The sequence below is a fragment of the Scyliorhinus torazame genome, chromosome 2, assembly GCF_047496885.1.
Source record: "Scyliorhinus torazame isolate Kashiwa2021f chromosome 2, sScyTor2.1, whole genome shotgun sequence".
Taxonomy (NCBI): Eukaryota; Metazoa; Chordata; class Chondrichthyes; order Carcharhiniformes; family Scyliorhinidae; genus Scyliorhinus; species Scyliorhinus torazame.
This window is the reverse complement of record NC_092708.1, coordinates 234,328,874-234,350,566: the sequence shown is the minus strand read 5'-3', so window position 1 is coordinate 234,350,566 and position 21,693 is coordinate 234,328,874. Positions and strand designations below refer to the sequence as shown.

Here is a 21,693-nt window from a genome sequence, read left to right as displayed (position 1 = left end):
TTTGCTTTGCATCCCATCAGGACAAACGCAAAAATGGCGGGCTGGATTCTCCGCCCCTCCACGCCACATTTCTATTTCACTCCACCGGCGGGATGCTCCGTTACGCCGGCTGCTCAATGGGGTTTCCCATTGTGGGGCAGCCCCATGCCGTCGGAACCCCCCCCGGGCTGCCGGCAAAACGGAGCATCCCTCCGGCGGAGAATCCAGCCTGTCAAATTTCAAACCATCATCACAACAATTTCTACTACCGGAGAAGAGGGTGCTGATTGGTTCTCACGTCTACTCTGATTGGCTGAGGCGTTGCCATGGAAAAAGCATTGGGGAACTATAGGCTCTCTAAACTCTCGGGTAATTCGCAACATTTGGGCATGTTCCTTTTGTATGTTCAATATTTTCAAACTTTGCGCCTCTTTTGAATTACTTAAGAGTTTGGGAGCCAAGAGTTACCTGCTGCTTTCTCTGTGGCATTGCTTCGGCCATTCAAAGTAAACTTGCCAACCAATCAGCGCATTTTTCTCCTAAAGTGTAAATTGTTTGAAATGTGGCATTCGTGTGTTTGTCGTGATGAATGAATGCAAGATGAAAAACTTCAGCAACGCCTGTTTCTTTTCAGCTAAATTCAAGTTCTGTAATACCAAGCGACTGTTTAGATACACAGATTGTGTATCTAATCCAGGTGCCCAGCAAGTAGATACACATGGTATTAGATGGGTGGTGTATGTACTTACATGTGTGCCATGAAACTCTGCGATTCCACTCTACAAACAACTACAAAGCAGGTTAGTGTGATACCAGACACGAGAAGAATACGTTAATGTTCATATTGTACACAACACAGAGAGGAGTAGATTATCTTATGTTGAAATGTTGGGTTTGTCAATTGATTGTTTATTTCAAAAGCACTAGATTGAATGTCCATTAGACGAAGACAGATGACTTAAATTGGGAGAGATTTAAATGTTTGGGATCTTGAGGAAACCAGGAAAAGCACAAAGCTAATAAGATGGCGCTTTAACGAGGAAGGCAGAAACAATTGATTATTCCATAATAAAGAAAAGATAAGAAATCATTGGGCCCGTAAAAGAGCTGCCTTCATCCTTGAAGAAAACTGGAGCTCCCTGAGTAATACATCGGATGTAAAAGGTGTTTTGACCTGATTGTGTAGCACATTGTGCTATTTACATAGTATTACGGCCAGTGGACTATGAAACACCAGTTGGAAGTGGTGTGGGAAACCATTGTGTGTTTGTGCTAAGCTATCAGTGTCATTATAGGTCATTCCTCATTACTACACTGGTAATATGGCCTATTCCCTGTTGCTAAGATAATTTTACAGAGCTCACATCCCTACAAGACCCGCCTACGAGCGATCAGCGAGGTGAAGGCTAAAACATCTGCCCCCGTACCCGCCCGCAACTCGGGCCAGTCCAACACCCAGAAGATGGCTTCTCGGGGACCAGGCTCCACATCCATATGTAACACCCCCGAGATAGTACTAAATACCTCCCTCCAATACCTTTCCAGCTTCGGGCAGGACCAAAACATATGAACATGGTTTTCCTCCCACATCGCTCACAAACATCCTCCACCCCCTTGAACAGCCAGCTCATCTTTGATTTTGTGATATGTGCCCTATACACGACCTTCAATTGTATCAGCCCCAACCTTGCACACCTCACACCACAATCCCTCTTCCATCTCCTACGCCCCAGCTATTCCTCCCATTTCACCTTAGCCCCCTCCATGGACACCCTGGGTAGATTCTCTGTTTCTGAGACTAAGGGCTGAATTCTCCGATTTTGAGGCAATATTCGGAGCATGTGTCTAGTCTTACGACCAGAAATTCGGCTCCACCCCAGCACCGATGCTCCACCCGATGGGGGGATAGCAGCCACACCACGTAAAGCCTGCAGATACGGCCAGAATATTGCCGGTCCGTGGCTGCGCATGCGCACGGTGGCGGCATGCAGCGGTCGCGCTGTAAACATGGTGCTGGCCACATGCGGACCCGGCATGCCAGATAGTGTCCCCCTTTAACCCCCCTCGACTCCCCCGGCCAACCCCCCACCTGTGCCCCCAGCCCCCGCCGAAGCCCCTCTGGCCAGTGGAATGGCTCCCCGCCCCCCACCCCCGACTGTGGCACCGCTGCACTTTGTCCGCAGCCATCACGCGAGGTCCCTGAACATTGTGAGCACACACGCCCCACGCCCTCGGGAAGTCGAATCATCGGGAGCGGAGCATCGAGGGAGGGCCTCAGGTGACGTCCTGAGGTTCGTCCCAACGGCGTGCGGCGTACTCAGCGATGACGCTGTTTTGGAGGGGACAGAGCATTGGGAAAATGGCTCCATTCCCGATTTCGGCATAAAAACAGATTTTCCGCCCAATCGCCGAACGCAATTTCAGCATCGGCAATCAGAGAATCTAGCCCTAAGTGTTGATGCCAACGCAAAATTCATGGACTTCCACGATAGCAAAACTGGCACGCACATTGACCGATCCGCTACTGTTAATAACATAAGAACTAGGAACAGGAGTAGGCCATCTGGCCCCTCGAGCCTGCTCCACCATTTAATGAGATCATGGCTGATCTTTGTGGACTCAGCTCCACTCTCCGGCCCGTACACCATATCCCCGAATCCCTTTATTCTTTAGAAAGGCATCTATCTTTTTCTTAAAAACGTTTAAAGAAGGAGCCTCAACTGCTTCACTGGGCAAGGAATTCCAGAGATTCACAACCCTTTGGGTGAAGAAGTTCCTCCTACACTCCGTCCTAAATCTACCTCCCCTTATTTTGAGGCTATGCCCCCTAGTTCTGCTTTCCCCGACCAGTGGAAACAACCTGCCCGCATCTATCCTATCTATTCCCTTCATAATTGTATATGTCTTAATAAGATCCCCCCGCATCCTTCTAAACTCCAATGAGTACAGTCCCAGTCTACTCAACCTCTCGTCATAATCTAATCCCCTCAACTCTGGGATCAACCTAGTGAATCTCCTCTGCACTCCCTCCAGTGCCAATATGTCCTTTCTCAGGTAAGGAGACCAAAACTGAACACAATACTCCAGATGTGGCCTCACCAACACCCTATACAATTGCAGCATAACCTCACTAGTCTTGAACTCCATCCCTCTAGCAATGAAAGACAAAACTCGATTAGCCTTCTTAATCACCTGTCGCACATGCACACCAACTTTTTGCGACTCGTGCACCAGCACACCCAGGTCCCTCTGCACAGCAGCATGTTTTAACACCTTACCGTTTAAATAATAATCCATTCTGCTGCTATTCCCCCCAAAATGGATAGCCTCACACTTGGCAACATTGAATTCCATCTGCCAGACCCTAGCCCATTCACCTAACCTATCCAAATCCTTCTGCAGACTTCCGGTATCCTCTGCCCTTTTTTCTTTACCACTCATCTTAGTGTCGTCTGCAAACTTTGACACATTGCACTTGGTCCCCAACTCTAAATCGTCTATGTAAATTGTGAACAACTGCGGGCCCAACACTGACCCTTGAGGGACCCCACTAGTTACAGGTTGCCATCCAGAGAAACACCCATTTATCTCCACTCTCTGCTTTCTGTTAGTTAACCAATCCTCTACCCATGCTACCACTTTACCCTCAATGCCATGCATCTTTAGTTTATGCAGCAACCTTTTGTGTGGCACCTTGTCAAAAGCTTTCTGGAAATCCAGATATACCACATCCATTGGCTCCCCGTTATCTACTGCACTGGTAACGTCCTCAAAAAATTCTACCAAATTAGTCAGACACGACCTACCCTTTGTGAACCCATGCTGCGTCTGCCCAATGGGACAATTTCCCTCCAGGTGCCCCGCTATTTCCTCCTTAATGATAGATTCCAGCATTTTCCCTACAACCGAAGTTAAGCTTACCGGCCTATAATTACCCGCTTTCTGCCGACCTCCTTTTTTAAACAGTGGTGTCACGTTTGCTACTTTCCAATCCTCTGGGACCACCCCAGAGTCTATCTAATGTTGATAAATTATCACTAGTGCGTTTACAATTTCCCTAGCCATCTCTTTTAACACTCTGGGATGCATCCCATCAGGACCAGGAGACTTGTCTACCTTTAGCCCAATTAGCTTGCCCAATACTGCCTCCTTAGTGATTACAATCATCTCAAGGTCCTCACCTATCATATCCTTATTTCCATCAGTCACTGGCATGTTATTTGTGTCCTCCACTGTGAAGACTGACCCAAAAAACCTGTTCAGCTCCTCAGCCATTTCCCCATCTCCTATTATTAAATCTCCCTTCTCATCTTCCAAAGGACCAATATTTACCTTAGCCACTCTTTTTTGTCTTATATATTTGTAGAAGCTTTTACTATCTGCTTTTATGTTCTGAGCCAGTTTACTTTCATAGTCTACCTTACTTATCTTTATGGCTTTTTTAGTAGCTTTCTGTTGTCCCCTAAAGACTTCCCAGTCCTCTAGTCTCCCACTAATTTTTGCCACTTTGTATGTTTTTTCCTTCAATTTGATACTCTCCCTCACCTCCTTAGATATCCATGGTCGATTTTTCCCCTTTCCACCGTCTTTCTTTTTTGTCGGTATGAACCTTTTCTGAACACTGTGAAAGATCGCTCGGAAGGTTCTCCACTGTTCCTCAACTGCTTCACCATGAAGTCTTTGCTCCCAGTCTACCTTAGCTAGTTCTTCTCTCATCCCATTGTAATCGCCTTTGTTTAAGCACAAAACACTAGTGTTTGATTTTACCTTGTCATCCTCCAACTGTATTTTAAATTCCACCATATTGTGGTCGCTCCTTCCAAGCGGACCCCGAACTATGAGATCATTAATCAATCCTGCCTCATTACACAGGACCAGATCTAGGACCGCTTGTTCCCTTGTAGGTTCCATTACATACTGCTCCAGGAAATTATCCCGGGCACATTCTATAAACTCCTCCTCAAGGCTGCCTTTACCAACCTGGTTAAACCAATCGATATGCAGATTAAAATCTCCCATGATAACCGCTGTACCATTTCTACACGCATCCGTTATTTCTTTGCTTATTGCCTGCCCTACCATCCTGGTACTATTTGGTGGCCTATAGACTACTCCTATCAGTGACCTTTTCGCCTTACTATTCCTGATTTCCACCCAAATTGATTCAACCTTGTCCTCCATAGCACCAATATCATCCCTTACTATTGCCCGGATGCCATCCTTAAACAACAAAGCTACACCACCGCCCTTACCGTCCATTCTATCCTTTCGTATAGTCTGATACCCTTGGATATTTAACTCCCAGTCGTGACCATCTTTTAACCATGTTTCAGTAATGGCCACTAAATCATAGTCATTCACGATGATTTGCGCCATCAACTCATTTACCTTATTTCGTATACTACGAGCATTCAGGTAAAGTACACTTATGCTGTTTTTTATGTCTTTGTTATGAATCCTAACACCTTGATCAGTAACTTTTCGCAATTTATTTTTCCTCTCACCCTTTCTCCTAATTTTCCTTGTCTTTGAACCCATATCTCCACATAATAACCTGTCACGTAACCTGCTGCCTTGATCTCCATTAACCATTATACTGTCCATAGCTTTACACTTCCCTTCCCCCCACTTGCTAGTTTAAAGTCCTTGTGACCAACCTATTTATCCTATTCGCTAGAACACTGGTCCCAGAATGGTTCAGGTGAAGACCGTCCCAACGGTACAGGTCCCTCCTGCCCCAGTACTGATGCCAATGCCCCATGAAATGGAATCCCTCTTTCCCGCACCACTCCTTTAGCCACGTGTTAACTTCTCTAATTTTCTCAACCCTATGCCAATTGGCACGTGGCTCAGGTAGTAATCCAGAGATTATAACCCTGGAGGACCTGTTCTTTAATTTAGTCCCTAGTGTTTGATAATCCCCAAACAGGTCCTCTTTCCTAGTCTTACCTATGTTGTTAGTCCCAACGTGGACCACAACAACTGGATCCTCCCCCTCCCTCTCCAAAATCCTTTCAAGCCGATCAGAGATGACCCTCACCCTGGCACCGGGCAGGCAACATACCATGCGGGACTCTCGATCTGGCTTACAAAGGATGCCATCTATCCCCCTAATTATAGAATCCCCTACAACTACCACTTGTCTTTTTGCTCCCCCCTCTTGAATGGCTTCCTGTACCACGGTGCAGTGGTCAGTCAACGCATCTTCCCTACAGCCCTCTTCCTCATCCACACAAGGTGCAAGTACCTCATACCTGTTGGACAAGGTCAAGGGCTGAGGCTCCTCAACTCCTAAACTCAGGATCCCCCTACCTGCCTCCCTTGCAGTCACACCACTCTGTCCCTGACCACTGTCCGAATTACCAGAACTTCTTCTACCGGGTGTGACTGCCTCCTGAAACAAAGCGTCCAGGTAATGTTCCCCCTCCCTGATATGCCGCAGTGTGTGCAGCTCGGTCTCCAGCTCATCAATTCTGAGCTGAAATTCCTCGAGCAGCCATGCAGATGTGGTCACTGATGGTCTCAATGGGATCCACCAGTTCCATCATCATACAGCAACAGCACATCACCTGTCCAGCCATATTCAACTAGTTAATTACTTTAAATATTTTATCGAACCTCAAGGATAAACCCGAACACCAACAAAAACACAGCCCTCTCTCGCCACTCACCCGAACTCAGTCACTCACCGAAACTCAGATACACTCTGTTCCAATCAGCACTCACCTAAACTCAGATGCACTCTGTTCCAATCAGCACTCACCTAAACTCAGATGCACTCTGTTCCAATCAGCACTCACCTAAACTCAGATGCACTCTGTTCCAATCAGCACTCACCTAAACTCAGATGCACTCTGTTCCAATCGGCACTCACCTAAACTCAGATGCACTCTGTTCCAATCAGCACTCACCTAAACTCAGATGCACTCTGTTCCAATCAGCACTCCGTGACTAAAGGCACTCCTGCCACACCTTTTGTGCACTCACCTCTCCCAGCACTGTCCCGGCTCTCTCCTCCCGCGCTTTTTAAATCTCCCGGCTCTCTCCTCCGGCCCTGTTATCGCTGTCCCGGCTTTCTCTGCTCCCGCGTTAAGGGGCTAGCAACGGTGCCACGTGGAACACAATCAATTCCAATGAAAAATGGCGCCGGATTCGGTGGTTTCACGATAGACACTCAGGAGGCTGACAAGCTACAGCCGCATATACACACTGCACTCCCCACACACACCATCCCAGTCAACAAGATGACAGCGAGGAGAGCAGCCCCAAGATTCACGGATGCTGAGCTGGAGACCTTCCTGGACACATCGGAGGAGAAGAGGATGATCCTGTACCCTGGCCCAGGAAGGAGGCTGCCAGCTGCCGCCATTCACCATGCATGATCACAGATGACAGAGGTAGTCAGCGCTGTGAGTAACACCCTCCGGACTGGCCAGCAGTGCTGAAAAAACTGCACAGCATCCTCAGGGTGCCCAGGGTAAGTGGGCAGCACTGTGCCCCTGGCACCAACCCCCTGCCACACACCCGTAACCCTGCCCCCCCCACCCCACCTGAAGGTCGGGCGAACCTCCACCCTGCACCACATGCTGTCACCCATACTGGCCACCATGGCCGGATGCCCTGGCCGCTGAGGCCACCAGCTACCCACCTGCATGTGTAGGTGGAGGAGTCCAACCACGTGCAGCAGCAGGCCATGTTGCTGACAATGCGTGCCACCCAGGCCAACACCGCACTGATGACGTCTGTGATGGAGGCTTTTGGGGCGATGGTTTTGGCTACGGATCAGCATGTCCAAACCCTGGGGCATTCTTTGCACACGCTGGCCGAGGCCCAGGGCATGGTTGCCGCCTCACTGGCAACCATGTGCCAGAGCCACCTGGACATCACAGCGCCCTGAGCCATGGCTGGGAACGTTGGCGGCATTGCCCAGGCACTGGCCAACGTGGCGCAGACACAGTCGCAGAGGTAGATGGCTGATGTGACACAAATCCATCAGGTGGTGGCACAGCCACTGGGTTATGTGGCGCAGTCCCAGACAGAGATGGTCCCCTCTCTGTGTTCCATGACCGCGAGCGGGTGGACCTGGTCGAGAACAGAGTGGGCCTCCAGGACTGGCAGGCGGTGGCGGAGGCTCAGGGTTTAGCTCTGCTCGCACTTCCGCCCCATAGAGTAGCTCCGGTGCCATCGGGCCCCCAGAGGGGGGAGGAGGAGGTGATGGGGCCTCCGCCGGAGACTCCCACAGGGGAGGTACCGGAACACCGCAGCACGTTGGACCCCCCCCAGTCGTGTCCCTGGCGCATCTGCTGGGCAGCGGGCGGAACAGGGCGGCACCACGCCACTTGGGACACCTGAGCAGCAGCCGGGACCATCCAGGCCAGGTCCCCCCAGAAGACGGCCGCCAATGGGGATCCAGGTCGCAGGGCGGGAGTCATAGCAGACCACCTCCACTCCTGTTATACCATAGTTTTAGCGCCCGTAAGGCCATAAAGTTAGATGCCAGCTAAGTTGGTATGGATGTAGGGCACAGTTTAGTTATAGAGGCTAGAGCTCAAATCTGTAAATATATTTTCACACTAACACCTATTACCACTGTTACAGCCTATCTTGGTGCTCTATCTATCTGGATGCGAGGGGTGGGCTTGTCTCGGCAGGCCAGAGAGGTCGGGGGGTGGGGGGGGGGAGGAATGGGCGGACGTTGTAGGTCCCACATATTCCTCGATCATCTTCACAATCTCATCGCAAAACCTCCGGTTCCCTAACAATCCCACATCAATTCTCCACTACGGCCTATGAGCCACCCCTTCTCCAGTACCACATCCACCCAATGCAGCGCATGGTCCGAAATCAATATCACTGAATACTCTGACCCTTTGACCCCAATAACGCCTTCCCCACCATAAAATAGTCCATTCTCAAGCACACTTTATGTACCGGGTAAAAAAAGCCAATGCTCCCACTCCCTGGGGTTCAGGAATCTCCACAGGTGCAGTCCTCCCATCTCTCTCATGAGCCCAACTAGCGCCTTCACCCCCCCTGCCTGATCCAGCGAGTGCGGCTGAGAGCTGTCCACCTTCGGTTCTTGCACCATATTCCAATCCCTTTCTACGATTGTCTTGTGGGTATTCTAATCCGGGATGGCGCCCAACACCCTCTTCGCAAACTCTGCATCATCCCAGTTGGGGCCATATACGCTTGCCAGCGCCAACAACCTCCCCTCAAATGCCCCAGTCACAATCGCGTACCTACCCCTTCCACCGTCTCCATCTGAAACCTCACCCTCTTGCTCACCAATACCACTACCTTCGCCCCCCCGCGAGCCCTGCTATCAAACCCCGAGTGGAAAACCTGACTCACCCCAGCCCTCCCTGAACCTCACCTGGGGCGTCATTCTCCGATCATCCAGCGATGTTGGCCGCCGTGGCGGCAGCCGCTAATGTCTATGTTGCCCTGGATGAGGAGGAAGAGGAGGAGGAGGAGGAGGAGCATGCCAGAGAGGCGGCGCAGGCTGCCGCAGAGGGACAGGCGGCAGCCGCCCAGGCTGGAGGGACACCTGACCGACAGGACGAGGAGGGGGAGGAGGACGTCGCGGCCCCACGGCAACGGAGGCACCCGAGGGCGCCCCGTGTGCACCGGCCCCGGCAGTCATACCAGGACCTCACGGACCGGGAATGCAAGAGGAGACTCCGGATGAGGCGGGAAACCGTGGCACACATCTGCCACCTGCTGGCACACCTGTCACCGCGTGGCACTGGCGGGGGACACCCTCTCCCCGTGTCCGTCAAGGTTACGGTGGCCCTGAACTTTTATGCAACGGGGTCATTCCAGGCACCGAGTGGGGACCTGTCCGGCATATCGCAGACATCGGTGCATCGGTGCATCCGGGCAGTGACAGATGCCCTATATGCCATGGCGCACCGCTACATCCGCTTCCCTGTGGACCGGGCCAGCCAAGATGCCCGGGCCGTGGGCTTCTCTGCCGTGGCCGGGTTCCCCATGGTCCAGGGCGCGATTGATGGGATGCAGGTCGCCGTGCGGCCACCTGCAGATAACAGGGCTGTGTTCACCAATAGGAAGGGGACCTATTCGATGAACATACAGGTGGTCTGCGACCACCGCATGATGATCCTGCACGTCTGCGGCCATTACCCAGGCAGTGTACATGACTCATACGTGTTGTCGCAGTCATCCATCCCCGGCATGTACGAGGGACGCCATCCCCGGCTGAGGGGCTAGTTGCTGGGCGACAGGGGCTACCCATTGCGATCGTGGCTGATGACGCCTATATGGAGGCCACGCAATGAGGCGGAGAACCGCTACAATGATGCCCATGTAGCGACAAGGGAAGTGATAGAGAGGTGCTTTGGCGTGCTGAAGATGCATTTCAGGTGCCTGGACCTCTCTGGGGGCGCCCTCCAGTATCGGTCAGATAGGGTCGGCCGCATCATTGTGGTGTGCTGCGTCCTGCACAACATAGCCCAACAGAGGGGCGATGTGCCGCAGGCAGAGGAGGGCGGAGTGGAGGAGCAGCAGGAAGAGGCGCAGTCCTCCCCAGATGAGGGGGATGTGGGCAATGGTCAGGGCAGACGGGCTAGACACAGGCGGGTGGCTGTCCACCGTTACCGGCTGGCCCAGCGGGCACGGGACAGGCTGATAGCCGCCCGCTTCACTGACTAGATGGGCGTGGGAATCGGGTAGTATGGCCACAGACCGCACACCATGGCAACAGCCGACCACCCACACCCCCCACCCATCCACCCACCCAGCACCCTCACCCCCCCTCCCCAACCCCACCCACCCCAATCGCATGCACCCCCCCATTGCCGATCCACCTGCGGCACAACGGGCCGGGCTCACACAGTTGCCGGTGGACGCGTGTCTATTGCAGGCCATGGAGGATGATGACAACCCGCCCTGCGGTGAGCTCCTGGCTCCACATCGTTGGACTATGTCTGACCCATGGCCACAGTACCACCATCCACCCGGACCATCCCTGCATGCGGCTGTGACACTGCAGCGCACGGTCCCGTCCTCTGCCCAGGGGGATGTTGATGGCGGCTCAGGGGGAAGGGGGCAGACTCACCTGGGGCTGAGGTAAGACCACCCCTCACACACACACTTGCGCTCAACGTACATGACACCCCCGCACGCTTTGGACAGAGCACAAAGGCAGCTTCTGTAGGTGTAACATTGACTTTAATAACCAAAGGAGTTCATGCACGTGCCCTAGCCCCTAAAACTCATCTGTGCCCTGCACCCGTGCCAACTTACTCAGTGTCTAATTGTTTGGCCTTACGGGCCCTTTGACTACGTCTACGTGGTTCCCCAGACGGTACAGCAGAACTGGAGGTGGACTCCTGTGATTCCTGCCCTCTGACACTGGATCCCTTTGGTGGCCGTTTCCTGGGGCGTCCTGGCCTAGATGGGCCAGGCTGCGGCCCGGGCGACTGGGATGGCGATCTGCCAGCCTGTCCTGCCCGTTGCCCACCCGATGCACCTGGGACGGAAGGGGGGGAGTCCGAGGTGTCGCGGTGTTCCGGGACCTCCCCTACAGGGGGAGCCGGGACGGACCACACCACCTCCTCCTCCCTCGGGGTGCCCGATGGCCCCCAGGCCTCTACATGGGTGGGGGATGCGAACGGACTGGCCATCCGACGCCCCCCCGACATCTGGCGCTGCCAGTCCTGGAGGCCCGTGCTGGTATCGACAGGGGTCTGCAGGTTTGCAGCCATGGAGCCCAGGGGGTTGGCAAACCCTGTCTGTGACAGTGCGACGCCGGCTCGCACATGGCCACTGGCGCCGATGCCCTCAGCGATGGCCTGCAGAGACTGGGCCATGGCCTGCAGAGACTGGGCCATGGCCTGCTGAGACTGGGCAATGGTGTTGAGCCATCTGGCGCTGGCACTGGCTCATGGCCTCCTGTGAGAGGGCAACCATGTCCTGGGCCACAGACGCCGCCTGCACGGAAAGCCCCAGGCCTCGCAAACCGTTCCCCATGTCTGACACCGTCGCACCCATTGCCTCCACCGCGGACGCCACCCGTGCGGTGTCGGCCTGGGTGGCACGCATGACCGGCACCGCTCCCAGCTCCTGGACGCAGGTGGACTCCTCCACCTGCGACTGCAGCCGCCGCAAGCCGGCCGTCACCCTCTTCGCTCGTCTCTGGGTCGGTGGTTGCATCGGATCTATGTGTGGGTGTGGTAACTCCAGGAACCCGGGGTCCATCTGGGCGGCAGATGTTCGCTTGGGCTGGGCTGCCCTCCGACCGCCCGGCCCCTCTGCTGCTCCTACCTCCACCTGCTGTACCAGGAAGGCTGTGCTGTGCGCACCAGTGAGTGTACCAGACGCCTCATCACTAAAGTGCCCAACCGAGGTGAGTGTTTCTGCGATGGTGGAGGGTGTCGGTGACAGCAGTGGCGTTGTGTCGTGCTCTTCGTCCCACTCTGAGTCCATGGCACTTTGGGGTGGGGGTTCGTCTCCATCTATCCACTCTGAGTCACTGTCCGGTATTTCGTCTTCCTGGGTAGTGCTGTCCCGGGTAGGGGTGTCCTGGGCAGTGCTGTCCCGGGTAGTGGTGTCCCGGGTAGTGGTGTCCTAGGTAGTGGTGTCCTGGGTCGTGGTGTCCTGGGTAGTGGTGTCCTGGGTAGTGGTGTCCTGGCTCGGATGTGACGGGGGCCTGTGGCTGCCCCCCTCGTCGCTGGGTGGTCGCTCCCGCACGTGACGGGGGTGTCGTCTCGCTGTTGCTCCAGGTCTCTCCGTCTCCCGTGGTGTGCGAGGGGCATCCTGCGGGCGTCGCATGCTGGAGGGTCCGGGTCTCTCTGTCTCCCATGACCTCCGAGGGGCATCCTGCGGGCGTCGCATGCTGGAGGGTCCGGGTCTCTCTGTCTCCCGTGGTGTGCGAGGGGCATCCTGCGGGCGTCGCATGCTGGAGGGTCCGGGTCTCTCTGTCTCCCGTGGCCTCCGAGGGGCATCCTGCGGGCGGTCTGCATCTGCGGGGATGGGTGCCTGGACGTTTGGTCCTGCGATACACAATGAAGCATGCATGGTTAGACATCAGGCAGTGATCAGGTGATATGGGGGAGGGGGATATAGGAGAGGGGGGATATGGGGACGGGCTGTCGGTGGCTCACTTGCTAGTACACCCCCGACCTCTGCATCAGCAACCTCCCGGTCCTCAGGTCCGCCAGCCAGTCCCAGGGCCCTGTCCTCGTGTTCGGTCAGTGGCCTCTCATCAGCGGGGCCTCCTCCAGTCCTCACATGCTCCCTATTGTTGTGCGCGCGCTTCTCCTGTGGGGGGGGGGGGGTGGGTGGGGGTGGTGGCAGGGGTAAAAGGCAACACTGTTAGGCAGGTATATGAATGCACGCCATCGGTTGCGCGTGCATTGCAGAGGTTAAGGTTAGGGCTGGATTCACTTGGGGATATGGGGGAGGGGGGATATGGGGAGGGGGGATATGGGGGAGGGGGGATATGGGGGAGGGGGGATATGGGGGAGGGGGATATGGGGAGGGGGGATATGGGGGATATGGGGAGGGGGGATATTGGGGAGGGGGATATGGGGGAGGGGGGATATGGGGGAGGGGGGATATGGGGAGGGGGGATATGGGGGAGGGGGGATATGGGGAGGGGGGATATGGGGGCAGGGGGAGGGGGGATATGGGGGATATGGGGGAGGGGGGATATTGGGGAGGGGGGAAATGGGGGAATATGGGGGAGGGGGATATGGGGAGGGGGGGATATGGGGAGGGGGATATGGGGAGGGGGGATATGGGGGAGGTGGGATATGGGGGCAGGGGGAGGGGGGATATGGGGGATATGGGGGAGGGGGGATATTGGGGAGGGGGGAAATGGGGGAATATGGGGGAGGGGGATATGGGGAGGGGGGGGATATGGGGAGGGGGATATGGGGAGGGGGGATATGGGGGAGGGGGGATATGGGGGAGGGGGGATATGGGGGAGGGGGATATGGGGAGGGGGGATATGGGGGAGGGGGGATATGGGGAGGGGGATATGGGGAGGGGATATGGGGGAGGGGGGATATGGGGAGGGGGGTATATGGGGAGGGGGGATATGGGGGAGTGGGTGATATGGGGGAGGGGGATATTCGGGAGGGGGGATATGGGTGATATGGGGAGGGGGGATATGGGGGAGGGGGATATGGGGGATGGGGGATATGGGGGAGGGGGGATATGGGGGAGGGGGGATATGGGGAAGGGGGATATGGGGGAGGGGGGTATGGGGAGGCTCACCCTGCCTGCTCTGACGAGGTCGTTCACCTTCTTGTGGCACTGGGTGCCTGTCCGTGGTGTCAGGGCCACAGCGGTGACGGCCTCTGCCACTTCCCTCCACAGACGCCGGCTGTGGCGTGGGGCAACTCTGCGGCCGTGCCCGGGATACAGGGCGTCCCTCCTCTGCTCCACCGCGTCCAGGAGTGCCTCCACATCGCGTGACTCGAACCTCGGGGCTGAGCGGTGGCCAGCCATCCAGTCGGGTGTTCCGGTCGGATGTTCCGGTCGGGTGGGGGGGAGCAGCGCGGCCTTATGAGCCGTCACGCCGTGCGGCGCGTATGGCGCTGCACGGCGTGAACCACGTGCGCAAGCGCGGATCCCGTTACGTTGCTGCTAGCCCATTTCGGGCCGGAGACTTTTGACCCATTTTTCCGACGTGACGCAAGTCGGATTTGCGCCGTTTTTTGCGCCGATCGGCGGACCTTCCGCCGATAACAGAGAATTTCGCCCCTGTGATCTTTCACCCAGGGTCTTCTGCAGCATCACTATGTTGGCCTTTAGATTCTTTACATGTGCAAACACTCTTGACCTCTTCACCGCTGCTACCCCGCCCAAGCCCCCACGTTACTATTTCAGAGCAGGAGCGGAATTCTCCGACCTCCTACAGGGACGGAGAATCGCCTGCTGGCCGCGCAAATCGCGCCACGCCGCCCCAATGCCGGGACGCGATTCTCCGCAGAGCAGAGAATCGGTGCCATTGGAGTCAGCGAGGTTGGCGCGGCGCCAGTCGGGGTATGCGGCGACTCTCGGGCCCGGGCCAGCACGGGCCCGGTGCAACGATTCTCCAGCCCGGATGGGCCGAGCGGCCATCATCAAAAAGCCGAGTCCCTCTGGCGCCATTCTAACATCCTCTGTGCCGGCAGGACCTGTGCGTTGAAGGGGCCGGGGGCGGCCTGTGAGGGGGGGGGGGGGGAAGAAGGGGTCCGACCCCGGGGAGGGCCTCCGTAGTGGCCTGGCCCCTGATCGGCAGGCCGGCCTCTCTGCTCCCGGCCTCCTTTCCTTCGTGCCGGCTCCTGTAGCCCTGCGCCATTTGGCGTCGGGGCCGGCACAGGGAAGAAGGCTACTCCACATGTGTGGGCCGCTCCAGCGCCGTGCTACCCCACTGTGGGCTGCAGAATGGGGTCACGGAACGGGCGCCAACGCCAGAAAAAACATTCCCGTTTTTACGCCGCCGCCGGCACTTAGCCGCCCGATGGGAGAATCCCGCCCCGGGTGTCTCTCACCACCACCCCTCCTAACCACCATCATCATAACCCCGAGTCCTGCCCACTGGGCCTGACCCGCCCTGTCTCTTTGTTGCCATAGAATTCCTTCACCCTCCCTCCCAGAATCCCCCATCCACTTCCTCTTGAAAACACCTCTCCCAGTATCGATCCCACCCCCACCTTTCACACCTCCCAGTCCCATTGAAACCTGTTCAACCAGGTTCCAATGACCACGGCTCCATCCCCTACCACACTCCCATTCACGAGCGAGCCCTCACTTGCTAGTGTGGAGGCCCGTGCCCAAGCACCCCTTCTCCCAATCCCCTTCCCCATGAACCAGTCCCTGAAAACAAGGACCCAGTCCCAGTAAACCGCCAAAATCCCAAAGCTCAATATCTTCAAACCCACCATGACCCACAGCAGAGGGTACACTACCCTTCCCCATAAACCAATCCAAAAACCAAACCCCCAACTGTTCCCCCCACTCATACCGAACAAATAAACATCCTGAAACAGGAAACAAGAAAAGAGGCTGTATATAGTATTTCACCCCTTTTCCTTCAGTCCAGAACCAAACCCCAGGCCCACCTCCCATTTTAACCCTAGTCCTTCAGCCTTCATGAACGCCTCCGTGGCCTCCACCATCTCAAAGTAGAAGCCCCTTGAATTATAGGTCACCCTCCGCTTCGCCGGGTAGACCACGCCGAACCTCACGCCATTACTGTAGAGTGCCGCCTTCACCCGACCAAAGGATGGCGCTTCCTCACCAGCTCCACTGTTAAGTCCGAGTATATATGAATACCAGATCCTTCACAATGCACCGCGCGCCTTTGTTTGGCCCAACTCCTTCTCCTTGACATGGAATTCATGGAAACAAATTATGACCGCCTTTGGCGGCTCATTTGTCTTTGGCTTGGTCCTCAGCAACTGATGAGCCTTGTCCAGTTTGTACAGGGAGGGATCTTCCCCCTCCCCCAACAACTCCGCCAACATCTTCACAAAGTACTCGGTCATCCTCGGGCCCTCCACCACCTTGGGAAAACCCACAATTCTCAAATTCTGCCGCTGCGACCTGTTCTCCAGGTCCTCCACTTTGGCTCTGAGTCCTTTGTTGACCTCCGCCACCCTCCGCAGCTCCTCACCCATTGAAGGGAACAGGTCACTATGTTGCGACAGAGCCTCCTCCACCCCCTTCAGCTTCTCTCCTTGCTCCCATACATCGGGTGATGTCTTCAACACCGCTACCTTCACCGGGGCCATTACCTCCTCCATCAGCTCCTTCATTGCAGCCGTCATCTCCTTACGCATCACCTCCATGTGTTTGGCGAACTGCCTCTCAAACTCTCCAGCCATCCCCTTGCTCAGAGTTTCCACTGTGAAGGGCGCGGCCCCACCCAGTGATTCAGCCTCCGCCATCTTTCCTGCTGCCGGCTCACCCGTTTACTCGATGGCGAACTTTCACTCACGCCTTTCTTCCCAGCGGCTTTTTTCTGTGTCTTCGATATTCCCCTCCTTCCTCATGTCTTCCTACACCAGCTTAACCAAAACTGCCCCTGGAACTGGGAATTAAACTCCAAAAGCCAGAGCCTCGAGCAGGAGCCACCCAATGTGCGACACCCACCTACATGCCGCCACCTGAAATCCATTCCTAACCTTTCTTTTCTGTCCATTAACCAATCCTCTATATTTTCTGTTCATTTTTTTATTGCCCCAAAGTTTGAAGTTGATGAACGCAAATTAAAAAACCGAGTCTTCCATAAGGTGATTAGTTTTATTGCTGACTCACGTTATCTTTTGGTTCCAGGCTGGTGGGTTGCCGTACATAACAAAAGACCAATTGACTTCATTATTGGATGAATGCATCCAATGTCAAAGTTTAGGAAGAATATCTGATGATAAAGTCTTGGATCCTGATTCTGAACCTTCTGGCTCTTGGTGTTCCCCAACGCACCCATCGACGATTGTCTACAATACTCCTCGGCTATCGGAATCTGTTCTTTCTCAGCTTTTGGAGGATGCTTACAACTCGGGCCTTTCTCCAACTCCCAGTGGAGCTGAGGGAGGTATCAAACAATTAGCTGCTGCTATTGAGAGTGAAGACCCAAGTTACTATCGCAACAAAGCCATGGCAATCACCAGCAGGCTGGCAGAAAAACAGCCGGCCGTTTCAGTAGCCGATGATGACAAAACAGAAAGTCAAGTAGGGACGTGGACACCGATCAATAATGAAGAATCCTACATGACCAGGGCATTGGAGATTAAACAAGTGAAAAAGCCCACCTTCCTAAATGATCCATATCTTGATGAATCTACAGACAAGGAGCAGTCAGCAGATGACAACAGTCTCACCATTCCACCATTACAACACAGAGGTGTGATTATATGCCATTGCGACTTAAAATTACATTTTGACCAAAGTGTTCAATTAAAAGTAATCGTTTCAATATTTTGCATCCAGTACCAACCTATTATTTGATTAATATTTTCAATATTTTGCATCCAGTACCAACCTATTATTTGATTAAGCTGAATGGAACTCAGAGGATGAGCAGATATGGTTGAATGTTGATAGCAAGCGATTGAGTTTAATACCTCAGCCATGCCCACTGCTTCCAGCAAAATATCTTCCTTTTAATCAACCCCTCCCTTCCAAAGAAGATTCCAAATGGATTTCTGCTCATTCCCATTTATACATAGTTACTTCTGACACCAACATGCCAAGAACAGGCAGGGAAACACTGCTGAACCACCAGTTCAGCCAGAACCTAACAAGTATAGACAAAAAGCATTTCAGTTTGCCAGGATTGTTAACCTGATTTTCATGCATTTATTTATTAGAAACAAATGTTATTTGCTTTATTGCTCTGCATTTGTTTCAAAAAGAATATTTACTCCCTCTTACCACTGAATATACGAATCATTACAGTCTTGGTATGATAAGTTTATATTATATAATATACTATAGATGCATAGGGTGGAAGTGAGGGCTTAAGTGGGTTGGTGCAGACTCGATGGGCCAAATGGCCTCCTTCTGCACTGTATGTTCTATGTTCATTCACCATCCAATCGGCATTCTGTCATTTACTGTTAGCCATTCTTATTATTTATAGGAGAGCAGTTAGGGGTTCTATATTCAACCAGTTTGGTCTCCTAAATGAGATTAAGTCAGTAAGCTTCTTTGCAGCTGTCCTGCGCATGTATGTATTTGAAGAGAACCAACTTGGGGCCAAAAATCTATCTATAATCCATACCTGGACTTTATTTAATTTGTTATTTACATAATATCACAACAGTATTAGTAAAAATGTTGAGTTATGTGTTACATTCTCAATTCTTCATTGTTAATTGTTAAGATCTCAATCCCAAACACCACTGTGCCTTCCAGCTCACCAGTTCACTACTTGTCACTGTTCCAGGGATATTTTGCATGACATTTGATTATCTGCATTGTAATTTCAAACGAGTTCTGTCAATTACTTAAACCACTCGTGCCCTTGTACATTTCTTCCAGCCAGTCTGCACAAGTATCATCTTAAAGTAGAATTAAAACTGAAAATGTGCCAATCAAGGAAAATAGAGAGTAAAAGTTATGATCTTAATAAAATAAAGAAGAAATAATTTACTTTTATATAGCTACAATCTTGGTGCACTTACAATATCAGGGTGATAAATACTGAAATGAGAAGGGCAAAGAGAAAGTATGAGAATAGATTGGTGGCTGACATGAAAGTGAATACAAGTCTTTTATAAACATACGAATAGTGAAAGTGTAGTCAAAGGAAGGGTGGGGTTGATTAAAAGGAGGATATTTTGCTGGAAGCAATGGGCATGGCCTAGGTATTAAATAAGCACTTTGGTAGCATGGTGGTTAGCACAATTGCTTCACAGCTCCAGGGTCCCAGGTTCGATTCCAGCTTGGGTCACTGTCTGTGCGGAGTCTGCACATCCTCCCCATGTGTGCGTGGGTTTCCTCCGGGTGCTCCGGTTTCCTCCCACAGTCCAAAGATGTGCAGGTTAGGTGGATTGGCCATGATAAATTGCCCTTGGTGTTCAAAATTGCCCTTAATGTTGGGTGTGGTTACTGGGTTATGGGGATAGGGTGGAGATGTGGGCTTGGTTAGGGTGCTCTTTCAAAGAGCCGGTGCAGACTCGATGGGCCGAATGGCCTCCTTCTGCACTGTAAATTCGATGAAAATTCTATGTATCTGTCTTCACAACAGACGAGGATGCTGCCAATGGCCATGCTTAGAAATACTGTGTCAGAGGACGACCTGAGAGGTATTTTCTTTACCCAACTTTTGAACAAGTTTGCTTTCTAGCAATGGTCGCTGGAAAATTATTAGCAATGGGAACTCGGGCCGATTTTTCCCCTCCCTAGTCCAGGAATGCTGAAGCCAATAGTAGCTCCCACCATTGTCGAATATTTCTGGGACTGTTCCTATGACCTTCTTGGTCTGCATATCGCAGTAAGGGAGCTCATTGTGTTCAATGTTTATTGAGAAATTTCTACTGCTAGATATTTGATTCACACTGTTGAATATCCCTTTATTTTTTTTATAGATGATGAAAATGTTGCTGACAGTGAGCTGGAACAGAAGTAGAAGAAACTTTGTGACTGCATTTTATAGGATCCATGCAGTTTAATGACAATTTAGTGTCAACAATTCATGAAGTAATCTTTATGAAAGAATTGCAAGTCTGCTCCTAAGAAAACATTGTTGGTGCCAATAACTCTGATATTCATGTCTTTAGTACTTGTGTTTCCCAGTTTATTAGCCATAGTTGGCTGATCCACAGACATTGCTAAAATGAAACCATTTGAAATGAATATGATTTTTATTTTGTTTTGCAATTACTCCAATCTAACTGCAGTTCTTGACATGTAAATTTGCTTTTGTCATGGAGTCGGGTTGCCTGGTTACACACCTCACAAGTTCTGGAGAAGAAAAGTAAGGAGATATTCTTATTGAAGGTGGCATAGCCTTATTGAGATCTGCCATTTCGACTGACGAGAAAATACCAACTCAGGTGATGTACCCGATTAGGCACCGCCTGATACTGAAATTCTGAGTTGTGGCTGAGCGCTGGGGACTATACCAGGCCTCCAGGCTGGTGCAGAACAGATATCAGGACTTATATACAATGCAGAGAAGATCTACTGGAAAGATAGCAGGGATAAGGGGGACTTCAGTTATGTCAAGGGATGAGAGAAATGTGAGTTGCTCTCTTAGAGCGGAGAGAAGTATGGAGTGATTCAGTGGAGGCGTTCAAAATGATGACGGGTTTTGACAGAGTAAATAGAAACTGTTTGCACTGACAAGAGAGTATAAGCAGAGAACATAGTAGGAAGATAATCGGCATTAGAGCCAGAGGGGACAACATTGCAAGAAGAATGTTGGAAACAGATTGAATAGTAACTTGCAAAAGGGAATCAGATGCATTCTTGAAAAGGAAGGCTTTGCAGGGCTGTTGGGAAAGAGAAGGGGAGTGGAACTAAATGGCTAAACTTTTCTAAAGCGCTGGCACAAGCATGATTGGCTGAATGGCCTCATTCTATCCTGTATACTGAATCACACTCACATACTTGAACCTGAGATGAAGCCAGGGAGAAGAAATACTGTTGGCAAGTTTTCCACCTCAATATTTGCATCAGAAAATCTTTCAATATTTTCCTGCTAACTGTCCCCCTTTAATTATGATATCTTGTGGGGCTACAAATGAGAATGTAATATTTATAATGCAGGCTGTTATTACAATAATCTCCTAAACAAAGTTCAAGCTTTCAGTGAGTATTTTTTGCAATTGCTGTGTTTTGGTATCTGGGTTTTTTTTTAATCCCCTTTGTATTTTCAAGAAAATAAATATATGATTTTAACATTCAACAGGAGTGCTTTGGTCTTTGGTTCTCTTTGGACTTGGGAATATGTTTTATTGCTGTATTGTTATTTTGGACTCCTATTTAGACATTATAATGATTGCTGATCTCTACATTTTATCATGACTGCATTGTCTTTTCTGATTCTATCTTGGTACTATCTAAAAGACGAAAGAATGTAGGGCGCGATTCTCCGATCGTGGGACAGAGTGTCCGTACTGTCGTGAACGCCGTCGCGTTTCACAACGGCGCGAAACGGGCATGGGCACTAGTGATTCTGGCCCCCACAAGGAGCCAGCACGGCACTGGAGTGGTTCATGCCGCTCCAGCCTCCCTTCCCGATGCCAACTG

At 52.3% G+C, this 21,693-nt stretch overlaps 1 protein-coding gene across 6 annotated transcripts in view; it reads left to right on the top strand.

Annotated features, from left to right (window-relative positions):
* Positions 1-21,327, top strand: part of fsip1 (fibrous sheath interacting protein 1) — an 803,825-nt gene extending 782,498 nt beyond the window's left edge. For all 6 annotated transcript variants that reach the window (XM_072485060.1, XM_072485031.1, XM_072485039.1 and 3 more), the window contains 2 exons: positions 17,272-17,839; positions 20,028-21,327. In XM_072485060.1, coding sequence (XP_072341161.1) covers positions 17,272-17,839; positions 20,028-20,068 — 609 coding nt within the window. In that variant the 3' untranslated portion in view covers positions 20,069-21,327. The remainder of the gene's footprint in view (positions 1-17,271; positions 17,840-20,027) is intronic.
* Positions 21,328-21,693: the final 366 nt, after the last annotated feature.